At 43.4% G+C, this 24,387-nt stretch overlaps 1 protein-coding gene across 3 annotated transcripts in view; it reads left to right on the top strand.

The window, feature by feature from the left end:
* Nucleotides 1-24,387, top strand: part of TSNARE1 (t-SNARE domain containing 1) — a 647,930-nt gene that overhangs the window by 368,840 nt on the left and 254,703 nt on the right. For all 3 annotated transcript variants that reach the window (XM_061608012.1, XM_061607992.1, XM_061608002.1), the window contains one exon: nucleotides 19,138-19,305. In XM_061608012.1, coding sequence (XP_061463996.1) covers nucleotides 19,138-19,305 — 168 coding nt within the window. The remainder of the gene's footprint in view (nucleotides 1-19,137; nucleotides 19,306-24,387) is intronic.

The raw sequence follows: 24,387 nt of genomic DNA, 5'->3' as shown, positions 1-24,387 counted from the left end.
TTTTTAAACATTTATTTGGAAAAAAAAATCATCTCGCCTGACCCTGGATAAGTTTTGTCATTTGCCCCAAAGGCTGGTTTCTGTGCAGAGGTTAGGTCATTTTTTCTACCAAAAAAAAAAAGTTAATTGTCGGAGGCTTTTTAGCAAAGGAGGAAGAATGATAAAAGTTTCATGGGCAAACTATATATATATATATATAACTCCTGTCCAGACAAGGAACTTCCACTTGAAAGTGATTAGCACCAGATTCAAGACAGATGGAATTCATTGGACCAGTCTCAGCATTAATGACAAAGAGGAAGGAACCAGGTGATTGGGGTAATACAGGTACTCTTCTCATCAAAATGAGTCAGTGTGGTGTAGGGGTTTAGACTTGGACCTAGAAGATCAGGGTTCAAATCCCCACTCAGCCACGAAGCTCACTGGGTGAGCCTCTCAGCTTGACCTACCTCACAGGGTTGTAGTGAAGATAAAATGGAGAAGGGGAGAAGTGTTTATGCCACTTTGAGCTCCTTGGAAGAAAGGTGAGATATAAATGTAATATATCTTCCTGTCTCGGGGCACATGCTCAGAATTACTTAAAATGTTGATAGTTCCTTCTGTACATTTGATCACACGATCATACTTTGAAAGTGTTTCATGAGAGCGCATGACTAAAACAAGGATTGGGTCATGTTCCGAGTGATGTTTCTGAGCTGTACCACTTCAGAGGGAGCTCAGACACTGCTCTTCAATGGGTGGGACAGCACATCTCTCCAAATAGAAAACTAGAGTGTGAGAGAGGCCGCTAGGTCAGAATGCTTCCAGGGATGGGCAAATCTCTTCATTTAGATGTCTCCCAGTTTCTCATTATTATGCACTTAACTTCAGCCCACATTTCCACATCAGTTTGCGAGGAGAAAAAAAAAGGCTTCGTGAAAATTTATCAGCAGTTAGTGCAAATTTCTCCTAATATACATATTTTTGTATGCACTTTCCTTAATATAATGCATTTTGTTAGTTTATTTTCACTGATTTAAGCATTTGTATGAATACTTTATTGTAGTATATGCATTTCTGTACATATTACTTAGCTGGAGAACTGCACAGCAAAATCTAACCAATTTTGAAATATGCTTGTGTTTCGCTTATTGTTTCAGAAAGTGCAAATTTGGCAAGTCCACCTCTAAATGTGAACTGGATCAAATTTATCTCCCATCCACAGCCGTAGAGCACCTGCTTTTCATGCAAGAGATCTCAAGGTCAATCTCTGGCATCTTCAGGTAGGGCTGGGAAAGACTCCTGCCTAAAAGCCTGGTGAGCCATTGGTATCAAAAATGTCATGCTAGATGGACCAACAGTCTAACCTGGTATGAGGCAGCTTCCTGTGTCCCTGATCTTGAACCAGTTAGTCAGTCATACTATGACAGTTTAATGAATTTATCCTGTTCTAGAGATAACAAACACAACTTTGCAGGTAGGTTAGAAGCATATAGTGATGGTCAAAAAGGGTTGTTGTCCACTCTGAATTGGCAGCTTTTGCTATGTGGCAGCCAAAATCCAGTTATATAACTTTTCCAGCAATATGGAAGGAGAGCAGGTGTGGTTCTCATAGCTTTGTAAATAATGACAGGGGTTCCCATTTTGGATTATGGAAGCAACCTTAGATGATGTGGGAGTTATGGAGAGCTTAAAATTTAAATTGCCCATCCAACAAAGCCTTTACAAAGACACCAAGCACACTTTCCTAGACTTTAGAACATTGCTGAATTCACCTCCATCAAGAGCCACTGGCTGCAAAGGAAGACTCCACACCCCAGAAGAAGGAAGCTGATGCAACCACCGCTCGCGGCAAAAAGAGGAGGGTGCTGGTGGTTGGAGACTCATTGCTCAGGGGGGTAGAGGCACCGGTATGCCAGCCGGACAAAATGAATCGGGAAGTCTGTTGTCTCCCTGGGGCACGCATCCGGGACGTCGCTGACAACCTGCCGAGGCTCATTGGGAACCAAGATAGGTACCCCTTTCTCCTCATCCATGTGGGCACAAACGACACGGACAGAAACACCTTGGAACAGATTGCCTCAGACTATGAGGCTCTGGGTACGAAGGTCAAGGATTTTGGGGCGCAGGTGGTCTTCTCGTCAATTCTTCCCATGAAGGATAGAGGACTACAAAGGGAAAGGATACTGCAGGTCAACGACTGGTTACGCAGATGGTGTCGACGGGAGAGGTTTGGATTCTGGGACCATGGTCTAAGCTTCTTGGAGGAGGGACTGTTGGCAAAAGATGGGCTGCACCTCATGAGGACTGGCAAGAATCTCTTGGGCAGAAATATGGCAAAACTCATCAAGAGGGCTTTAAACTAAAGCCTCTGGGGGATGGAGATGATAGCTTAAATACTGATCCAAAGACAGCGGGTTGTAAACGCAAGGATTTGAAGGGTACAGCAGACACTGGTAGAGAGAAAGGGATGCACGGCAAAGCTCACGATATATTAACAGAGGAATCCAATCGGGACAAAAGAGACTTCTGGTGTCTATATACCAACGCGCGGAGCTTGGGAAACAAGCAAGAGGAGCTTGAAGTCTTAGTGCATCAAGGCAAATATGACTTCATAGGGATAACAGAGACATGGTGGGATGACTCCCATGATTGGAATATAGCCATTCAAGGATATAAACTCTACAGAAAGAATAGAAGCAACAGAAAAGGAGGGGGAGTAGCGTTATACGTCAAAGACAAATACACCTCTATGGAAATCCAAGAGAGCGAACAAAGTGGTCCGGTAGAGACCATTTGGGTAAAAATAAATGGAGAAACAAATAAAACCGACATGGTAGTAGGTGTCTACTACAGACCCCCTGGCCAAGAAGACGTGGTAGACGAGGCCTTTCTCAAACAAATCTCTGAAATCTCAAGAAGGCAAGAAGTAGTAGTGATGGGGGACTTCAACTACCCGGATATCTGCTGGGAGACAAACTCTGCGAAGCACAAAGCCTCCAACAAATTCCTGATGGGCCTTGCTGATAATTTCCTCTTTCAAAAAGTAGAAGAAGGAACAAGGGGATCGGCAATCCTGGACCTGATCTTAACTAACAGGTCACGGGAATTAAAGCGGTCGGTACCTTGGGGGAAAGTGACCACGTAATGCTGGAATTCGGGATTCTGGGGAAAGCCAAAGAAGAATATAGTCAAACATGGACCTTGGATTTCAGGAAAGCCGATTTTAGCAAGCTCAGGGAAATGATGGGTAGGATCCCGTGGCTAGATAGACTAAAGAAAAAAGGAGCCCAAGAAGCGTGGGAGTTCATGAAGAACGTATTACAAAAAGCACAATCGCGAACAATTCCAAAGAGGAAGAAAAATGGAAGACATCGGAAAAAGCCAATGTGGCTACATGGAAGACTGGTGGAGGAGGTAAAAGTAAAAAAGAGCATGTATAAAGAATGGAAGGAAGGACGCGTCACCAAGGAAGAGTACTGACGAGTGGCTCGGGCTTGCAGGAATAGCGTAAGGAAAGCTAAAACCCAGAATGAGCTGAGGCTGGCGAGGGAAGCGAGGAACAACAAAAAGGGGTTTTTCAGATATGTTCGAAGCAAGAGAAAGACCAAGGAAATGGTGGGACTGCTGCTCAATGAGGATGGCAAAATGTTGACAGATAACGAGGAAAAAGCAGAACTGCTCAATGCCTATTTTGCCTCCGTTTTCTCCCAAAAAGGGAACAGTGTGCAACTTTGCATCGGTAGCAATCTCAGTAAGGGGTCGGGACTGCAGTTCAAGATTGATAAGGAGATAGTCAGGAAATACCTAGTTAACCTAAATGAGTTCAAATCTCCAGGGCCTGATGAACTGCATCCCTGAGTATTGAAGGAACTTGCGGATGTACTCTCGGAACCTCTTGCCATCATCTTTGAGAAATCCTGGAGAACGGGAGAGGTGCCGGAGGATTGGAGACGGGCAAATGTCGTCCCGCTCTTTAAAAAGGGTAAAAAAGAAGATCTGGGGAATTACAGGCCGGTCAGTCTGACTTCAATACCGGGAAAGATATTAGAACGGATAATAAAAGAGTCCATTGGCAACTACCTAGGTGACAATGCTGTGATTAGTAGGAGCCAGCATGCGTTTGTCAAGAAAAAATCCTGTCAAACTAATATCTCTTTTTTTGATCGGGTCACTAGCTTAGTAGATGGTGGAAATGCTGTAGATGTCATCTATCTAGATTTCAGCAAGGCGTATGACAAAGTCCCCCACGACCTTTTGATTAGCAAACTGGTCAAATGCGGACTAGATGGAAATACTGTCAGGTGGATTCACAACTGGTTGGAAAACCGTACTCAAAGAGTGGTCGTCGGTGGCTCTGCTTCGGACTGGAAGGAGGTTTTGAGTGGAGTGCCACAGGGTTCTGTCCTGGGGCCGATACTCTTCAACATTTTTATCAATGACTTAGATGATGGGGTGGAGGGAAGCCTTACGAAGTTTGCGGATGATACGAAACTGGGAGGGATAGCTAGCACAACGGAAGACTGGAATAAAATCCAAAGGGACCTGGATAGACTAGAAAATTGGGCTGAAATTAATAAAATGAAATTCAATAAAGACAAATGCAAGATTCTGCATTTAGGCCACAAAAACAAAATGCATGGGTACAGGATGGGAAACACCCGGCTTAGCAGTAGTGCGTGTGAGAAGGACCTTGGAATTGTAGTTGATCGCAAGTTGAACATGACCCAGCAGTGTGATGCTGTGGCAAAAAAGGCAAACGCGGTTTTGGGCTGCATAAACAGAGCTATAGTTTCCAGGTCGAGGGAAGTAATAGTCCCACTATATTCTGCATTAGTCAGGCCTCATCTGGAATCCTGCGTTCAGTTCTGGGCGCCTCATTTTAAGAAAGATATAGACAAGTTAGAGCGGGTCCAGAAGAGGGCGACAAGGATGATAGCCGGTATGGAGAACAAGTCTTATGAGGAAAGGTTGAAGGAACTTGGCATGTTCAGTCTGGTGAAGAGAAGGCTGAGGGGTGACATGATTGCACTCTTTAAGTACCTGAAGGGCTGTCACATAGAGGAGGGTACAGATTTGTTCTCTGCTGCCCCAGAGGGTAGGACTAGGTCTAATGGTTTTAAGTTGCAGGAGCGTAGATTCAGATTGGACGTTAGAAGGAACTTCTTGACAGTAAGGGCGGTTCGGCAATGGAACCGACTGCCTAGGGAGGTGGTGGGATCCCCTTCACTGGATGTCTTCAAGCAGAGGCTGGACAGCTATCTGCGGGAGATGCTCTAGCTGTGGATTTCCTGCTGTGAGCAGGGGGTTGGACTCGATGGCCTACAAGGCCCCTTCCAACTCTATGATTCCATGATTCTACATTTGGAGGACTCAGTCTTGGATTTTGGGTGCCATGTAGAAAAAGCTACTCATTCAGAATGGGCAACAACTATTTTTGACCATTACTATGTCCTCTAAACTACCTGCAAAGTTGTGTCTGTCTCCAAAAGAGGATAAACGTAGCTGACTAAGTGAGAAATGGTGGCATTGTGACAGTGTTGTTCCCAGAAATGAGAACCACAGGATTTTTCTCTTAGCCTGATGGAAGTGCTTGTGGGGATGCCCTAGATAATCTCCAAGGCATCCTCTAAATACCATGTCTATGAAACAGATATTGGTGTGCTGGCTTTCAAAGAAGGAGCCATAAAGTTCCAAGTGCAGTCACTTTGCAGGCACAGGAGTGACACTCTGTCATTTTTAGCCAAAATGACAGCCAGAACAGTTTGCTAGTGCAGAGAACACGGCAGAACCTTACAAATTATTAGGATATAATTCAGGTAGCTAGGGAAGGACAGGAATAGCTTTTAAAATTGGCTGCTCTGCAATAAATAAATAGAAAATCCCAGCCAAGGCTCACATTTACCAAAGATCTACGGAAATATTCATCTGGGTGATTCTGTGTGTGCTGAAGCTCTCTGCTTCCGTAGGCATCTGTAAATTGCCCACTGTCTCTCGATCCTGACATGTATTCATATTGTATCAAAATTTCTGCTCGTTAAATAAAATGGACTCCTTTTTTTTAAAAAAAATGGCAGGTTGCAGGGAAGGGGGGAGGGAAGAGTGTTTATGCTTCCGCTCAGCTTTATGATTATTCCACTTCACTCATGTTGCTGTAAGACCATCTGCTGGCATTGTAGATAAAACCATTAAATGAAAGGGAAATGGAAAGGGGTGGGGGGAGAGGCAGGACTCTAAATAGAAGCTGCCAAGTATCTCTTTTAAGGAATATGCTGAAGAATTTGCCAAAGCGTGAGCACAGTCATCGCTGCATAAAAACAGCCTTGATCAGAGAAGTGGTCCCGTCTAACCTGCATTCCATGTTCAACAGTGGCAAGCCATTTGCCTCTGGGAAGCAAAACAGAAAGGCAACTGCCTCCCACCTGTCCCATAAAAATGTAAGAAGACCCCTGTTGGATCAAGTCAATGGCCCATCCAGTCTATCACTCTGATTTCACAGTGACCAACCAAATGCTTGTGGGAAGCCCGCAAGCAGGACTTGAGCGCCACAGTGCTCTCCTCACTTGGGATTTCCAGGAGCTGATATTTTGAGGTATACTGCCTCCAACAGTGGAGGCAGAACATAGCCATCATGGCTAGTAGCCATTGATAGCCTTACCATCCATGAATTTGTCTAATCCTCTTTTAAAACCATCTGAGCTGGTGACCATCGCTGCTCTTGTGGGAACAAATTCTATAGTTTAACTATGTGCTATGTGAATAAATATTTTGTTTTGTCTGTCCTGAATCTTCCAACATTCAGCTTCATTGGATGTCCACAAGTTCTAGTCTTATGAGAGAAGAAAAAACTTTTCTCTGTCCATTTTCTCCATGCTATGCGTAATTGTATACACCTCTATCATGTTTCCTCCTACTCTCCTTTTCTAAAGAGCCCCAAATGCTGCAGCCTTTCCTCATAGGGGAGTCGCTCAGTCCCATTGATCATTTTTGGTTGCCCTTTTCTGAACCTTTTCCAACTCTACCATATCCTTTTTGAAGGGAAGGATGTATAATGTTAAACATCCCTATCATGCTTCTTCTTTACTCGTCATATATCCTCTGACATTCAGGGTTTGGCTACTTCTAAATGTGGACACTCCATTTGTCTAATTACCTTTTAAATCCACATGAGACTGCACTCCTAACCCCACTTACCTGGGAGTAAGTCCCACTGAATTCATTTGGACTTGTTTCTGAATGATTAGGATTGTAGCCTAAATTGGTAGCCACCAGCATATTTTATCTGACTTGAAAAGAGAATTAGACCAAAAAAGTTCAAACTATCTCCCTCTTTCTAGCTGGTTGGCAAACCCATTTCTTCTTGTTCATTTTATTAAAACTGCAAAATCCACCCATAAGAGACCCTGATGGTGTTTGAAAATCACTTCCCGTGGGATGAAATAGAGGTAAATCACAAACCTTCTCTTCACCCTAAGACTGTCTTTTAATATACTTTAGCCTCTGATTCACCTCTTGGATGTGTATTTAAAAATGCATGCCAATTCTTAATTTAAGTTAACAACTCCAGTGAACTTGACTGAAGTGCTAGTCAAGATTAGTCCAAAGTACAGTGGCAGAAATTGCCCATGAGTGCCAATTCTTCGCCTTCCAGTAGGGCCTTTTGTTTTCATAAATTCCTCAAAGCATCATGCGAAGCAAAAACAAAAAAACCCCAAAGCAAATTATGCACAAAGACAAGCCCATCTGCACCCAGAATTGTGAATATACATAAAGAGAATGCATTTATCCACACTTATTTCATCGCACACTTTCTGAGTTTTCACACTTTAACATGAATCTTATTTGAGTATTTTCTGTTCTTTTAGAAGACAGATTATTTTGGGAAGTTGCAAAGACAAGAGGAGAGGTATGGATGACAAGAAGGAACAGAGGTAGGAAAGCATTCATAAGGGAATTTAACTAAAAGCCAGGAAAGCACAGGATAACTCCTGGCCATTTAGTTACTTTAAGATTTATATACAGCCTCTCCAAATGTTTGACACTAACAAACATTGAAAGCAATCAATGAATAGTTAGATCAATGTATGCATCCCTTTTGCCTGTTTTTTAAAATTTTTATTTTACTATAGTAAACTGCTATAAATCTCTAAAAATGGTAAAACTCACCAATGAATTTTGCCTTGAACAGAATGATAATGCAAATTTAGAGGTTAGAGTTGGCTATTTGGAATGTTGAAAGCTCTCTGAAGAAAGGTGGCAACATTTGGGGCTTTTTGGTTTAAAGAAAAAGGCAAGTGAGAGGTGACATGATAGAAGTGTATAAAACTATGCATAGTATGGAGAAAGTGAATTGAAAAAAGTGTTTCTCCCTCTCTCATAACGCAAGCACCCATTGACATCCAATGAAGCTGAATGTTGGGAGATTCAGAACAGAGAAAAGAAAGTACATCTTTGCACAACACATAGTTAAACTACAGAATTTGCTCCCACAAGAGGCAGTGATTGCTACCAGCTTGGATGGATTTAAAAGAGGATTTGATAAATTCATGGAGGAAAAGGCTATCAGTGGCTACTAGCCATGATGCCTATGCTTTGCCTCCAGAGGCGAAGGCAGCATGCTCCCAAATGCCAGTTGCTGGAGACTACAGGAGGGGAGGGGGCCCTTTGCACTCAGTCATGTCTGCGGGTTTCCCATGGGTATCTGGTTGGCCACTATGAGAACATTATGTTGGACTAGATGGGCCACTGGCCTGATCCAGCAGGCTATTCAAAACAGGCTTATTTAAAAACAATACAAAATGAACATCTACGGCAGAAACACTTTTATCCAGCTGGAAGAAACTGGTCGAAACAAAAATGTCTTCAATTGTTCCTGGAAAGTACAGCAGGTGGGAATCTTTTAATACGTGTTTGTAGGGGGGCTATATATTCTGGGAAGAAGGGTATAATAATAATAATAATAATAATAATAATAATAATAATAATAATAAAAGATTCTCTCCAAGCAACTTACAACATATTTAAGAGCATAAGCGTAACTAAAAATACCCTACAACAAAAACACATCTACACAAAACCCATTAAAAATGCATGCAATTCATACAAGTTGCACAAAACAACCCACAACAACAGCATCAGAAAGCTTCAGCAGCACAGCGAGTCGCTAAAAACCTCATCATAGTCCATCAAAAGCCTGGGGGGGGAGTTTTTACCTGGTGCCAAAAAGAAGTCAGCAACAACTCCAGGTGGACCTCACTGGGGATGGTATTCCACAAATGGGGAGCCACAACTGAAAAGGCTCTCTTCCCCTTCTGGGCTGGACAACAGACACCCACACACTTTCAAGTAAGGCAGGGCTGAGGCACTGCCCAGTTTTAGCCAACTGTCTGCTGTGTCTGACTGAGATGCCTGCTCAACAGGCTTATCCCATTTCCAAGGGCCCTGAGCATCCATCCATGGCTGTGCTAGTCTAATAAAAGTGTGTGTGTGTGTGTGTGTGTGTGTGTGTGTGTGTGTGTGTGTGTGAGAGAGAGAGAGAGAGAGAGAGAGAGAAATCTAATACGGGCAGGCCTGCATTGTTCTCAGATTTTTTCTGGGATGTCATCCATGCTGTTGAGGCTTATGTACATCGGAATGTACAGTCATGCACTTTTCTCAAATGTTACACCTGCACACCTTTGTCCAGCAGCATAGGTGCGCTCAGTGGCTGAGGTGGGAAGGTATAGTTTGGCTCCCCCGCCCCACCCCATGAAAGAAAACATTTCTTAGTATTAGTTTCCCACATACAGAAGTGTGTGTGTGTTTCGCCCTAGTCAGGTGTTCTAAATCCCTCACAGGATGGGGAAGAGTGGGGATAAATGTGCTAGTTCTGTTGCCCCCCCCCAGCCTCCCTTGCCCCCTCCATGAGTTCGAGGAGTAGCTTCTGCAGCAGGGAGTCTTTTTATGGTCACGCAAGCTGCCTGTCATGGCTTATGTCATGAGCCCCTCAGGTCCATCAGGCTCCGGAGTGGAGTGGCAGTGTTTGACAGATGAGGAGGCCGAGGCGAGAAGCCAGCCAGGTGGGAGGATGAGGACCCAGACCTTTGCCTCAGGTTGTTAGGGAAGGGGCGACTGAGGTTCTGGCTTTTGTCCCCCCCCCCGAGCAGGAAGCATCACTATGTGCTGAAGGAGCCAGTGATTCAATGGGAGCGGCAGCAGAGCAGGAGGAGGAGCGAGGGACTGCCCTGTCACCAGGGCCTCAGCACCGCATCCAGCAGTACAAACAGTTATGCCAGCTTCATAGAAGCGCCCACCTGCGAGCACGGTCTTCCCGTGCGGGGTGAGAGTCCTGCAAGTGGGCCCGCCATGTCTTGCTCTTTTAAAGCTAGGCGGGAAGGGTGTGGGGACTTGTGGGGACATCTTTGCAGCTACCATCCAGCCTTGCACTCCAGACCCTGCTCTGAGACTCTTGATTTCTGAACCTGTACCAAGCTGTCCCAAATAAATCTCTCTCTCTGTTACTTTTGGGACAGTGGTGTTTTGGGACAGGAGCCAGGACAGTTTAGAACCCTGGTTTTCCAGGGCCGTGCGGAGCTCACACCATTTTGCGAAGAGCTCCAAAAGGATCTCTCCAAACTGAGTGAAGGGGCAGTAAAATGGCAATTCAATGTAAACAAGTGCAAAGTTATGCATATTGGAGCAAAACAATCTTAATTTCACATATATGGTCATGGGGTCTAAACTGGTAGTGACTGACCAGGAACGAGATGTCGGGTCGTAGCGGATCGCTCGATGAAGATGTCAGCCAAGTGTGTGGCAGCTGTGAAAAAAAGGCAAATTCCATGCTAGGGATCATTAGGAAAGATACTGAAAATAAAACTGGCAGTATTATAATGCCATTGTATAAATCTATGGTGCATCCACACTTGGAATACTGTGTTCAGTTGTAGTTGCTTTACCTCAAAAAGGATGTTGTAGAGTTAGAAAAGGGCAACCAGAATGATCCTCTGTGAGGAAAGGTTGCAGCATTTGGGGCTTTTTTACCTTAAAGGAAAGGAGAGTCAGAGACAACATGATAGAAGTGTATAAAGTTATGCATGGCAGGTAGAAAGTAGATAGAGACAAGGTTTTCTCCCTTTTTCATAACACTAGAACTGCCACTAGAGTGGCAGCTATTTTTTTAAAAAAACTTCTGATCTCAGAACCTCAGTCTTCCCACCCCAACCCACTCCAAATGGCTTGCTCCCCTTCCACCTGTCTTCTGTTGAGTACTTAATGAATTTGTGCTAGCTGGAAGCACAGACAGGTCAGCGGCAGGGACTAGAGACATGGTGGAGGTCAACATCTCCTCTGTGGATTTAAGAAGCCAGGGTGGCAGGCACTCACAAAGTCTTGATTGAGAAAACAAAGAAGAAGAAGAATCTGTTCAGGGATAAACCAGCTGCCATTCTGCATTTAGTTTATTTTTGTTTTCTCCCTGTGCCTTCCAATTCTAAGATTTTTTTTTAAGCCATAGACACTGGATGCTTAATGTACGGGATAAACTGGAGGTGTTCACTATGGCTGTTAACAAGGCACACCGATGCAGTCGGCTGCCTGCTGTTTTCTCAGGTGTAACTGTAGGGCTTTTAAAAAAAAATCCTATGCTTGCAAAAAGAGCTCTGCTGTTCCATCCATGCGCAGTGAGGGAACAATTATCTTAGAGCTGGAAAACCTTTTCAGCTGTCAAGGGCTGTATTCAGAGAGAGAGAGACAGAGGTGGTGTAGTGATGTGGTTGAAGTGTCAGACTGAAACCTAGGAGACCAGGTTTCAAATCCCTGCTTGGCCATGAAACTTTCTGGGTGATCTTGGGCCAGTATCTGTCCCTCATCCTAACCTACCTCACAGGGTAGTTGTGAGAATAAAATGGAGAGCGGGGAACCATGTATGACACCTTGAGCTTCTTGGAGGAAAGGTGGGATATAAATGTAATAATAAATAAAATATTCACTCAGGGTTAATTGTAAGGGGTCTATATATTGGCAGTAGGTGGTATCCCAGCCGAAGATAAGCACCCCCCCTTTTCTCTCTTTCTGCTACTCTCATCTCTCTCCTTCCCTCCAGTCCTTCTTCACATAGAAAGTCCTTCTTCATGCAGTGCATAGTTAAACTCCAGAATTCACTCCCACAAGAAGCAGCGATGGCCACCAACTTGGATGGCTTTAAAAGACGATTAGATAGATTCATGGAAAAGTGATCAGTGGCTACTAGCCAGGATGACTTTGCTCTGCCTTCACTGTCAGAGGCAGTATGCAGCTGGGTGCAAGTTGTTGGAAACCGCAGGAAGTGAGAGTGTTGTTGCACTCAGGTCCTGCTTGCAGGCTTTCCAGAAGAGGCATCTGGTTGGCCACTATGAGAACAGGTTGCTGGACTAGATGGGCCACTGGCCTGATCCAGCAGGCTCTTCTTACGTTCTTATGTTCATTTTTCTTTCTGCCATTCCTTTCTCCCTTTCTTTACCACCTCTTTCTCTTCTCTTCTTTTCTCTTTCTCTTCTTCCCCCATTTTTCCTTCTTGTCGTTCACATGAAATGTGGCCAAGGACCATGGGTTGTCCACCTGTGAATTATCTGGATGTAACTCCATGAGCACAATACACTCACCAGCTTGGTTCCATAACTTTGTAGCAGAGCTTGGAAAAGTTACTTTCTTGAACTACAACTCCCATCAGCCCAATCCAGTGGCCATGCTAGCTGGGGCTGATGGGAGTTGTAGTTTTAAAAAAGTAACTTTTCCAAGAACTGCTTTGTAGTCATTCTCTCTGCTTCTGGGGATATTGGTGGGGGAGCTAAAGTGTTTTGGGAGTTGCATCACCCTGGTTAGAAAAGTGGAAATGGGTGGGGGAGGTCCACCCTCTTGGTGCTCTGCCATCTACCAAGGTAGCCATCTACTGCTGCTGCAGTGGTGCCCATTATAAACCTGTAATACTGAACAAACCATTACAAGAGGCAGGGGTGCTGTGAAAAAGGATTATTATCAAGAAGTGAGCTCAAGACTGTGTTAGTCACAGTGGCATAGAACCTTCCGGTTCAGAGGCCAGTTGCTTGGGATTTGAGAGCAAAAGCAGCATAGGACTGTGCTGCCAATGGGGCTGTCAGTGGGTAGACTACTGGGCTCCTCCCCAGCAACCTCATCCACAGTGCCCAGACCACTGGGGTTGGACTTGATGGCCCTATAGGCCCCTTCCAACTATAAGATTATATGTTATATATTTATTAAATTATTTATCTATTTAATAAATAAATGCATTTGTTTTTTTTTACAATAATTTTTATTCAAATTTTCATAAAACATAGAAAAACAAAATCATAAAACATTCAAAGACAAAAAACAAAACAAAACAAAAATGATTAAACAAAAAAAATAAAATGTTGACTTCCCATTTGTCACATATCAAATCAGTTATAGGTCTACAATATATAACAATCCTGTCTCTTAAATCATATTATAAAATCACTTTCCTCCAGTAGTTATCTTAATTAATCATCAAATCTCATAAACATTACTTTATTCTTTCCACAAAAAGTCAAAGAGAGGTTTCAATTCTTTAAGAAATATATCTATCAATTTTTCTCCAAATAAACATGTCAATTAATCCATCTCATTAATAATTATAATAATCTTATTGTCATAACCATAGTCCAAATAAACATTTCGATTAAGCCATCTCATCAGAATCTGTTAGGTCCAATAATTTCAATAGCCATTATTCCATTATCCCTATTAGTTCCATCTTCCATCTTCAATAGTCCTGTTAAGTCCAGTAATTTCAGTGTCCAATCTTCCATTATCAGTATTCCATAATAATCTTGCTGTTGTAGCCATAGTCATATAATAAGAGTCTGATGGGAATTTCCTCTATCCCAAATATTTTCTTGCCATCCATTCTGAATAAGTTGCTGAAATACTGTTGTAAAGTCATATCTGTGTTCTTCTTTTTTACAAAATGCACTGGCTCATCTCTTAAGAGTTTTTCCATTGTCACATGGCTGCAGTTAATTCCATAGATTTTCTCTATATCAAGCTCCATCACATCATTCCAGTCCAGAAGATTATCCAAGCCATTGATAACTTTATCTCTAATATCTTCATTAATTTCTTCAGAGATAACGTTAAATTCCAAACAGTAGATTTTATTTCTAAAATCCATAAACTCCAGATCTTTTTCCAATTCCACATTTGTTCCAATCTCCAGGGCTTGTATCTTCCCTTTATTTTTTCTTTTCTCATCTCTGATCTCATTCTCCTCTCTCACAGGATCCCCTATTTCTTTAAGCTCCTGCGTCATTTTGCTCAGTTCAATGTTCAACTGCTTACTACCCTGTCGCAGGGTTTGTTTCGTTATCTCAATCTCATCCATTATTTTCTGAAACATAGTTACTTCCAGATTCTCAGCCACTTTCTTGATTGCCATTTTTAAAACCACGAAAACAAAGCAAAACAAAAATAAAGAAGAACCACTTCTTATTTCAGCAACAATTGGGTTAATATTCCAGGCTTGATGACATCACAGTATAAACAGAGCAACCTGCCTTATCTCTCTATGTTCAAGAATGCAAAACAAATTTAGTTCCCAGCATCAAAACAGTTAGTGGCGTCGTGAAGAAGCAGATTCGTCAAAATAAAATAGACCAAAAAGAGAATAGTCCCAGACAATATAATATTCCTCGGAATAGAAATCAGGAATAGAAATCCCTCTTCTGTTTATATCTTTAGCATGCACTTCCAGGACAGCTTTTTGCGACAGAAACAGAGATAAGCTGTTAATTTCGTGAATAACAGAGAAGAGTTATAGCTCACCCAGAAGTTGTCCAAAGCCGATCAATCTGACAAATCTCCTTTTACTGCAACAATTTAAACCAAGTAAAAAAAATAATAGAAAGAAGGGTGCTTGCCTGTTAGTCCGTTCTCTCTTTAAAGAAAAGATAAACGTATCGCTTAAACAGATAGAGCTTGTTCGGAAGTCCGTCCGGCATTGTTGGCTGGACCTTATCTCATAAATTAATGAAATCCAGTCCTCCCAACAAAAACAGGCTTTTGAGGTTGATCTCTACGTTTCTCCCTGCCTGGGAGAAATTTCATCAGTCAAAAAAAAAAATGTTCTGACTGATTTATATCTGAATAAGCTTCTTTTGAGGCGGGAGCCCGTCCCAAAAGCAGGCACAAGCGAAGTCACCCTTCCCGGAAGTCTCCAATAAATGCATTTATTTATATACTCCCAAAGGAGCGCAGGGCAGCAAACACACAAGCGCTAAATGATGAATACGACATCTAAGGTAAAGGTAAATGTGTCCCTGCACTTGTAGTGCGAGTTGTTTCCGACTCTTAGGGTGACGTCTTACTAGGCAGACCGTATATATGTGGTGGGATTGCCAGTTCCTTCCCCGGCCATTCTTTACCCTCCAGCATATGCCGGGGACTCATTTTACTGACCACGGATGGATGGAAGGCTGAGTGGACCTAGACCCCTTTTACCAGAGATTTGACTTCCTCCTTCCGTTGGAATCGAACTCCGGCCGTGAGCAGAGGTTCGGCTGCGTTACCGCCGCTTACCACTCTGCGCCACGGAGGGTCTCTATGACATCTAAACAACTAAAATTGCATACAAAAAATTGTACATTGTGTTCTGCCTCCCACCAGCAGGATGGGGCTCTCGGGCTGATTATCACCAGTAGGTCCCAGGTCAAGTCCCAACAACATAAAATGCATCATTAAGAACAGTTGGAAACAAACCACATCTACATCCACAGAGGGTCCTCAAATTTCTATCTCCTGTGTCAAAGGCCAAGGTGAAGAGATGTGTCTTCAGCATACAGTGAAAGCTGTACAGTGAAGACACCAGGTCTTCCTTCCTCCTCTGTGAGGAGGGAATGCCACAATTTAGGGGCTACCACAGAGAATGCCCTCTGCTGGGCCACCCCTCCCCAGACATCTGGGGGCAATGGAACTACCAAGAAGGCCCCCTCTGCTGATCTTATTACTTGAGAAAGTCTGTAGGGAAAGAGGCAGTCATTCAGATATTTGGGATCTAAGTTGTTTAAGGCTTTAAACACAAACATGAACACCTTAAATTGGGCCCAGAAATGAACTGGCAACCAAGGCAACTGTTTTAGAACAGGGGTTATATGAGATCTGAAGACAACTCCACCCAGTAATCTGGCTGCTGCATTTGGGACCAGTTGAAGTTTCTGTCTCGTCTTCAAGGGCAGCCCCACAAAGAGCACATCACAATCACCCAGTCTGGAATTTAACCAGAGCACGAAGGACTGTGGCCAAGTCATCTCTGTCCAAAAGGGGCTGAAGTTGTCAAACCGGCCAGAGCCAGAGAACGGCTCCTAGCTCACGAGCCCACCTCTCACTCTTTTTGCCATAATTTTCTTTTTACTAATTGCAACATTTCTGTTGGGCTTTTCTATTAAAAAAAAAATCAATGTAGCAAAAAGCATACAAAATGTAAAACAATGGATCCAGAATTAACAAATGAATCTAAGTTGTGTTGACGGTGGTTACTGGATGATGTAAAAGGAGATTCGACAAATTTGTGGAGGATAAGGCTATCAGGATGCTGGATTAGAAAGGCCTTTCTCTCGCTGGGGGTGGGTGACTGGGAAGGCACCCAACAGGTGGATTGCTGTTGCTTACTGGTGGGGGGGGGGTAAGGCAGAAGGAGGTTGCAACTTTACAGCATTGCTAAAACACACACACACACAATCATACTATAAAAACAACACAATTAAACAACAACAACCCACCTACATGTATAATATTGGTTCAGAATAGCAACTGAATTCCATTTTAAAAGCCATTTAATTTATTTTCCCTTTATTTGTTCAGTCTTCCACTCTCTCCTCCCTCTCTCTTTATCTCCCATACACATACACAATCTTTGTTTCTGTATTCAAGCTTGTGGGTGTGCATTTGTTAATTTAAATTGCATATTGAGTAGAGCTGCAATACCCCGTTAAAGTAATAACCAATTTTGAATATAAATTTACTCCATGAATGGATAATCCTATCCTAACTGGCACCCAGATCACTACAAAGATGGAGGAAATATCACCATTGAAATATACATAATGATTATACATATATAATTAATGCTTACATTATCAGCAAAATAGACATTTTTAAAATGCATAATTACACATACATATCTCAGTGCTTTAAGCTATGTTTGAGGGCAAAAAACCCCACACCCTTCAAATTGATGGAACTGCATTAACATGTAAGTTTTAATTTCACAGTATGCCCCTTTAAGGAGTCATTCCATTTTCCAGCATTTGAATTTATAAACCCTGTTAAATTATTGGTTATCTTTCAAATTACTAGTGAGGCTTATTTTCTATTAACATGTTTATATATTTTTCAAAATATATGGATCATCATACATGGCATGTTCAGTAACCTAATGGACTCAGTAGTTACTGATGCAGTCACATGGACTGTTATGAAATCCCTAGTTCAAATCTTGCCTAAGCATGGAGTTCCTAAATTGTTTTAGGCAAATCATTGTTTTCACACTCTGCAATATCCCAGAGGCCCTCTTTCCTTGATCTGTGTGTCTGTGTGAGAGAGATCACTGTGGGAGGCAGTATGCTTCATTAACAGTTGCTGGAATCCGCAGGAGGGGAGAGGTCTCTTGTGCTCAAGTCCTGCTTGCGGGCTTCCCACAGGCATATGGTTAGACACTGTGAGAACAGGATGTTGGACTAGAGGGGCCACTGGCCTGATCCAGCAGGACTCTTCTTGTGTTCTTAACAAACATCTGCCTCCACACAAACACCTCCAAAATGGATGAGGACTGAGGGTTGTGCATTTGCTGGCATTTTATTTCAAGACAGAGAAGAACTTTGGGACTCTTAAAGCTTGCCCCTCTTTTGAGAGGCTGCCTTTTGCAAGCCCCCTAAAGCTCACAACAAAGTCCAAAGTTGTAGAACTTAATTGACATCTCTAGTAAGGATAGGTGAGATGGTGTCTATGAATGGCTTTGGACACTCTAGAAAATCTGGTGGTCTTCCCCCCAAATATCTTTTTTAAAAAAATGATTTTATAGGATTTGAGTGGATATGCCAAGATGGTGGGTGCTCTCTTTCCTCTCCAGCTCCTCCTACAATCTGGTTTAGGGCCACTTTCTGCCATATTGTGTGGCCAAGATCAGGTGAGCTGTGACAATGCAGTTGGATGTGTGCAAAGAGGGACTGATCCTTGCTGAGCTCTGGAACTGCTTTAACAAGATAACCTGGCCCTTCTTTTTGTGCCATAAATGTTATCCCTGGATGCTGTACCAATATTACAGGTACTAAGGGCCATGGTATGTATGGATGTGAAAGCTGGACAGTGAAAAATGCAGATAAGAGAAAAATCATTTGAAATGTGGTGCTGGAGGAGAGCTTTGCGCATACCATGGACCGCAAAAAAGACAAATAATTGGGTGTTAGAACAAATTAAACCAGAACTGTCATTAGAAGCTAAAATGATGAAACTGAGGTTATCATACTTTGGACACATCATGAGAAGACATGATTCGCTAGAGAAGACAATAATGCTGGGAAAAACAGAAGGGAGTAGAAAAAGAGGAAGGCCAAACAAGAGATGGGTTGATTCCATAAAGGAAGCCACAGACCTGAACTTACAAGATCTGAACAGGGTGGTTCATGACAGATGCTCTTGGAGGTTGCTGATTCATAGGGTTGCCGTAAGTTGTAATCGACTTGGAGGCACATAACAACAACGAGGGCCATGGGATATGCTACAGTATTCCTTATATCTGGGGGACGGGGGAGCAACTTGATGCTAGGAGAAAGTCTGTGGCTCAACGGTAGAGCATCGGCTTTGCATGCAAAAAGGCGCCAGTTTCAATCCCCAACATCTTTAGGTAGGGCTGGGAGAGACTCACACTGAAACCCCTGGAAAGCCGCTAGACAATACTGAGCTAAATTGATCAAGGGTCTGTCTCATTATAAGGCAACTTTCTCCGTTGAACAGTTTTTTGTTGGTTTATTTATTTGTTTCGCTACAGCACTGTCGGCCCTCTTATTGTGGCGTAATGTTTTCTTTCTGACCTGTTCCTCCTTTGGGAAGTGTGCCTCCGGATTTGGAAGTCCAGCTGTTCTAAAACCTGCTATATTTTCTCCACCTCAGCAAAGTCCCAGGACTCCTTTCTCCGACCTGGCTGACGATGAAAAGATCTTCAATGGTGGAGATAGTGCATGGCTGGAACAGAACCAAGAGCATGCGCTGCTCTCCGAAATCACAGAGGAGGACCTGGAGGTCATCCGCCAGCGAGAAGAAGCCATCCAGCAGATTGAGGTCAGTAACCATCATTGCAGGAAAGCTGGAAGCCCCTTGGCACTTCATTGGTTCGGCCGTGAGGGGATGTTTGGAAAACACAGAGAAATATTCAGAGCTTGGAAAAGTTGCTTTTTTGCACTATAACTCCCATCAGCCCAATCCAGTGGCCATGATGGCTGGGATGATGGGAGTTGTAGTTCAAAAAAAGTAACTTTTCCAAGCTCTGGAAATATCAAATGTGTGCAGTCCTTTGTGGGAGTTCTACTATACTAAAAAAATCCCCACCACAATTTAGCATGGGTTTGGGAAATATACTTGGCTTGAAAAATGTTCCAGTGTAGTTCTTCTTGGAAGCTAATTTGGGCTAGTGTGAAAGTGCCTTTTAGTTTTGGTGGAAATGCAGTGATGTGATCTTGCCAATAGTAAAGTGATGTCATTTTTTAAAATTTTATTTTAGAACCTAATCAGCAGCCATTAGAGTTTAGCAGACAAAGAGTTTATATTCTTGGGCTGTACAATGATTTTAGTTTAAACAGAGACCTGTACCACACCGGGCTTGGTTTCATTGGTGTAGTTGCTTTAGAAATTTCCCTTACTTGGGGCCCTGATCCAAACTGGTGCTATGACATGGGGAAAAGTGGGTCTGATCTTTCCTTACCATGCCGCTTTCCCACCAAAGATCAACACACAACCTGTTATTTGCCATTAGGGACTTTTAAGGCATAACTACATTAGCTTTTTTTTTAATGACTTGTTTTCAACGTTCTGGAAGCCATCTTAATGAAATTAGTTTTAATAGCTCATTTTACACTCCAATTTTATATTTGCTGTTTAGTTGTCATTATACTGTTATCTTTCATGGACTCTGCTCAGGAAAGGCATGCTATGTAGACTTGTACATAAATAAATCTATATATAAAACACTATAATCTTCTCAACATTTTTATTGTCCGTGAAATTCTCCCCCACACACCCCAATTATACCCACTCATCAAATTTGAGGGCAACTCTTAATTTCAAACTGAAATAATTAGGAGCTTCCTTATATTTTCAGACCATTTATCCATCTTTGTCACTGTTGCCTGTTTTGACAGTAGTTATTCAAGAAAGTGAAGTTTCAGAAAAGGATGCCTACAGTTCTGTGGTAGATCATGTGGTCTTTGTTTCCTTACATAAGAACATAAGAAGAGCCTGCTGGATCAGGCCAGTGGCCCATCTAGTCCAGCATCCTGTTCTCACCGTGGCCAACCAGGTGCCTGGGGGAAGCCCGCAAGCAGGACCCGAGTGCAAGAACACTCTCCCCTCCTGAGGCTTCCGGCAACTGGTTTTCAGAAGCATGCTGCCTCTGACTAGGGTGGCAGAGCACAGCCATCATGGCTAGTAGCCATTGATAGCCCTGTCCTCCATGAATTTGTCTAATCTTCTTTTAAAGCCATCCAAGCTGGTGGCCATTACTGCATCTTGTGGGAGCAAATTCCATAGTTTAACTATGTGCTGAGTAAAGAAGTACTTCCTTTTGTCTGTCCTGAATCTTCCAACATTCAGCTTCTTTGAATGTCCACGAGTTCTAGTATATTTTGCTGCTACTATCAAGTCATCTCTCTGCCGCCCAGCAGAGCTCTTTAAGGTTGTCCGAGGGCTATTACATTCTGGTCCTCGGGACACTATAGAGTCATTGGAAGCTCGTTGCAATGAGTTCGCTAGGCACTTCCAGGACAAGATTTTATGCATCCGCCAGGACTTAGACTCCAATATTACAGCAGTTGAACCTAATGAGGCATCCAGAACACAGTCTTGTCCTCATTTATTGGATGAGTTTCAATTGGTGCAGCTTGAGGAAGTTGACAAAGTGCTTGGACTGGTGCGTGCGACCACTTCTGCTCTGGATCCTTGCCCCTCTTGGCTGGTAAAAGCTAGCAGGGATGGTACTGCCGGCTGGGCCAGGGAAGTGATAAATGCCTCCTTGTGAGAGGGAGTGGTCCCCAGCTGCCTGAAAGAGGCGGCTGTTAGACCACTTCTAAAGAAGTCTTCCTTGGATCCAGAAAACCTAAATAACTATAGGCCGGTAGCGAATGTTCCATTCCTGGGCAAGGTCTTGGAGCGGGTGGCTGCTAACCAGCTCCAGACACTTTTGGATGAAACCGATTATCTAGATCCATTTCAATCCGGTTTCAGGCCCGGTTTTGGTACTGAGACAGCCTTGGTCGCCCTGTACGATGACCTATGTCGGGAGAGGGACGGGGGGAGTGTAACCCTGTTGATTCTCCTTGATCTCTCAGCTGCTTTTGATACCATCGACCATGGTATCCTTCTGGAGCGACTTATGGAGTTGGGAGTTGGAGGTACTGCCTGGCAGTGGCTCCGCTGCTACTTGGTAGGTCGGCTCCAGAAGGTAGTGCTTGGGGAGCATTGCTTGACACCCTGGGTTCTCCAGTATGGGGTCTCGCAGGGGTCAGTTCTGTCCCCCATGCTCTTTAACATCTACATGAAGCCACTGGGGGCGGTCATCAGGAGTTTTGGAGTGCGTAGCCATCAATATGCTGATGACACGCAGCTCTACTTCTCCTTTTCATCTTCTTCAGGTGAGGCTGTCAATGTACTGAATCGTTGCCTGGCCGCAATAATGGACTGGATGAGAGCTAATAAATTGAAACTCAATCCAGACAAGACTGAGATGCTGTTAGTGAGCGATTTCTCTGATCAGATGGTGGATACTCAACCTGTCCTGGACGTGGTTACACTCCCCCTGAAGGAGCAGGTTCGTAGTCTGGGAGTTCTTTTAGATCCTTCATTGTCACTTGAGGCCCAGGTAGCCTCGGTGGCATGAAGTGCGTTCTACCAACTTCGGTTGGTAGCTCAGCTACGTCCCTATCTGAGCAGCGACGACCTCGCCTCAGTTATCCATGCTCTGGTAACCTCAAGACTGGACTACTGCAATGCGCTTTACGTGGGGCTACCTCTGAAGATGGTTCGGAAACTGCAGCTCGTGCAAAACGCTGCGGCCCGATTGTTGACTAGGACTAAATGATCTGAACATATAACACCTGTTCTGGCCCGTTTGCACTGGCTGCCTATATGTTTCCGGGCCAGATTCAAAGTGTTGGTTTTGACCTATAAAGCCTTACACGGCGCGGGTCCGCAATACCTGATGGAACGCCTCTCCCGATATGAATCTACCCGTACACTGCGTGCAACATCGAAGGCCCTCCTCCGGGTTCCGACTCATAGAGAGGCTCGGAGGATGATGACAAGATCTAGGGCCTTCTCAGTGGTGGCCCCCAAACTATGGAATAGTCTCTCTGATGAGGTGCACCTGGCGCCAACATTGCTTTCTTTTCGGCGCCAGGTTAAAACTTACCTCTTTTCACAGGCATTTTAATACATTTTAATATATTTTAGTATATTTATAACACTCTGGTATACTAAATTAATTGTGTAATATGTTTTAGCTTTTGGGTATTTCTGTTATGTGTGCGGTAGTTATTATGTGGTTTTATCATATTGTATTTTATATTCATGCTGTTCACTGCCCAGAGAGCCGTTGGCTGTGGGTGGTATAGAAACTGAATAAAATAATAATAATAATAGTATTCTGAGAGAGGGAGAAGAACTTTTCTCTATCCACTTTCTCAATGCCATGCATAATTTTATACACTTCTATCATGTCTCCTCTGACCCGCCTTTTCTCTAAACTAAAAAGCCCCAAATGCTGCAACCTTTCCTCGTAAGGGAGTCGCTCCATCCCCTTGATCATTCTGGTTGCCCTCTTCTGAACCTTTTCCAACTCTATCATATCCTTTTTGAGATGAGGCGACCAGAACTGTACACAGTATTCCAAATGCGGCCGCACCATAGATTTATACAACGGCATTATGATATCGGCTGTTTTATTTTCAATACCTTTCCTAATTATCGCTAGCATGGAATTTGCCTTTTTCACAGCTGCCGCACACTGGGTCGACATTTTCATCGTGCTGTCCACTACAACCCCGAGGTCTCTCTCCTGGTCGGTCACCGCCAGTTCAGACCCCATGAGCGTATATGTGAAATTAAGATTTTTTGCTCCAATATGCATAATTTTACACTTGTTTATATTGAATTGCATTTGCCATTTTCCCGCCCATTCACTCAGTTTGGAGAGATCTTTTTGGAGCTCTTCGCAATCTCTTTTTGTTTTAACAACCCTGAACAATTTAGTGTCGTCAGCAAACTTGGCCACTTCACTGCTCACTCCTAATTCTAGGTCATTAATGAACAAGTTGAAGAGTACAGGTCCCAATACCGATCCTTGAGGGACTCCACTTTCTACAGCCCTCCATTGGGAGAACTGTCCGTTTATTCCTACTCTCTGCTTTCTGCTTCTTAACCAATTCCTTATCCACAAGAGGACCTCTCCTCTTATTCCATGACTGCTAAGCTTCCTCAGAAGCCTTTGGTGAGGTACCTTGTCAAACGCTTTTTGAAAGTCTAAGTACACTATGTCCACTGGATCACCTCTATCTGTATGCTTGTTGACACTCTCAAAGAATTCTAATAGGTTACTGAGACAGGACTTTCCCTTGCAGAAGCCATGCTGGCTCTGCTTCAGCAAGGCTTGTTCTTCTATGTGCTTAGTTAATCTAGCTTTAATCATACTTTCTACCAGTTTTCCAGGGACAGAAGTTAAGCTAACTGGCCTGTAATTTCTGGGATCCCCCCTGGATCCCTTTTTGAAGATTGTTCAGTCCTTGGCATCTTTAGCTAAATTATTTGAAAGGAAATGCTATTTTTTCAAGTAATTTAAAAAACTGCATGTACACTTTTATTATAATAATAACTGAAATTGTTTACTGAAAGCTAAGAGTCTCGGGATTGGGTGGCTCACCCGGAGACCCAGAGAGAACACTCCCAAACCTGGCAACCCTCATGGTGACACCTGTTTTTTTTTCCAGTGTTCTAAAATGTGCAGAGAGCCTCCACTAGTACAGGAGGCTCAGGCAGTCACCCTCCATGAACTGGAGGGCAACAGAAATGACAGTGAGGACGTGGAACCAGCACTCTCATCCATGCTGGCTTCCGTCACATGTTTTCTTAACAGTTGTCGGCTCCCACCAGCTGTGC

Source organism: Rhineura floridana, chromosome 1 (assembly GCF_030035675.1).
Source record: "Rhineura floridana isolate rRhiFlo1 chromosome 1, rRhiFlo1.hap2, whole genome shotgun sequence".
Taxonomy (NCBI): domain Eukaryota; kingdom Metazoa; phylum Chordata; class Lepidosauria; order Squamata; family Rhineuridae; genus Rhineura; species Rhineura floridana.
Note: the sequence above shows the minus strand (reverse complement) of the source record. Positions and strands in the feature narration are given on the sequence as shown.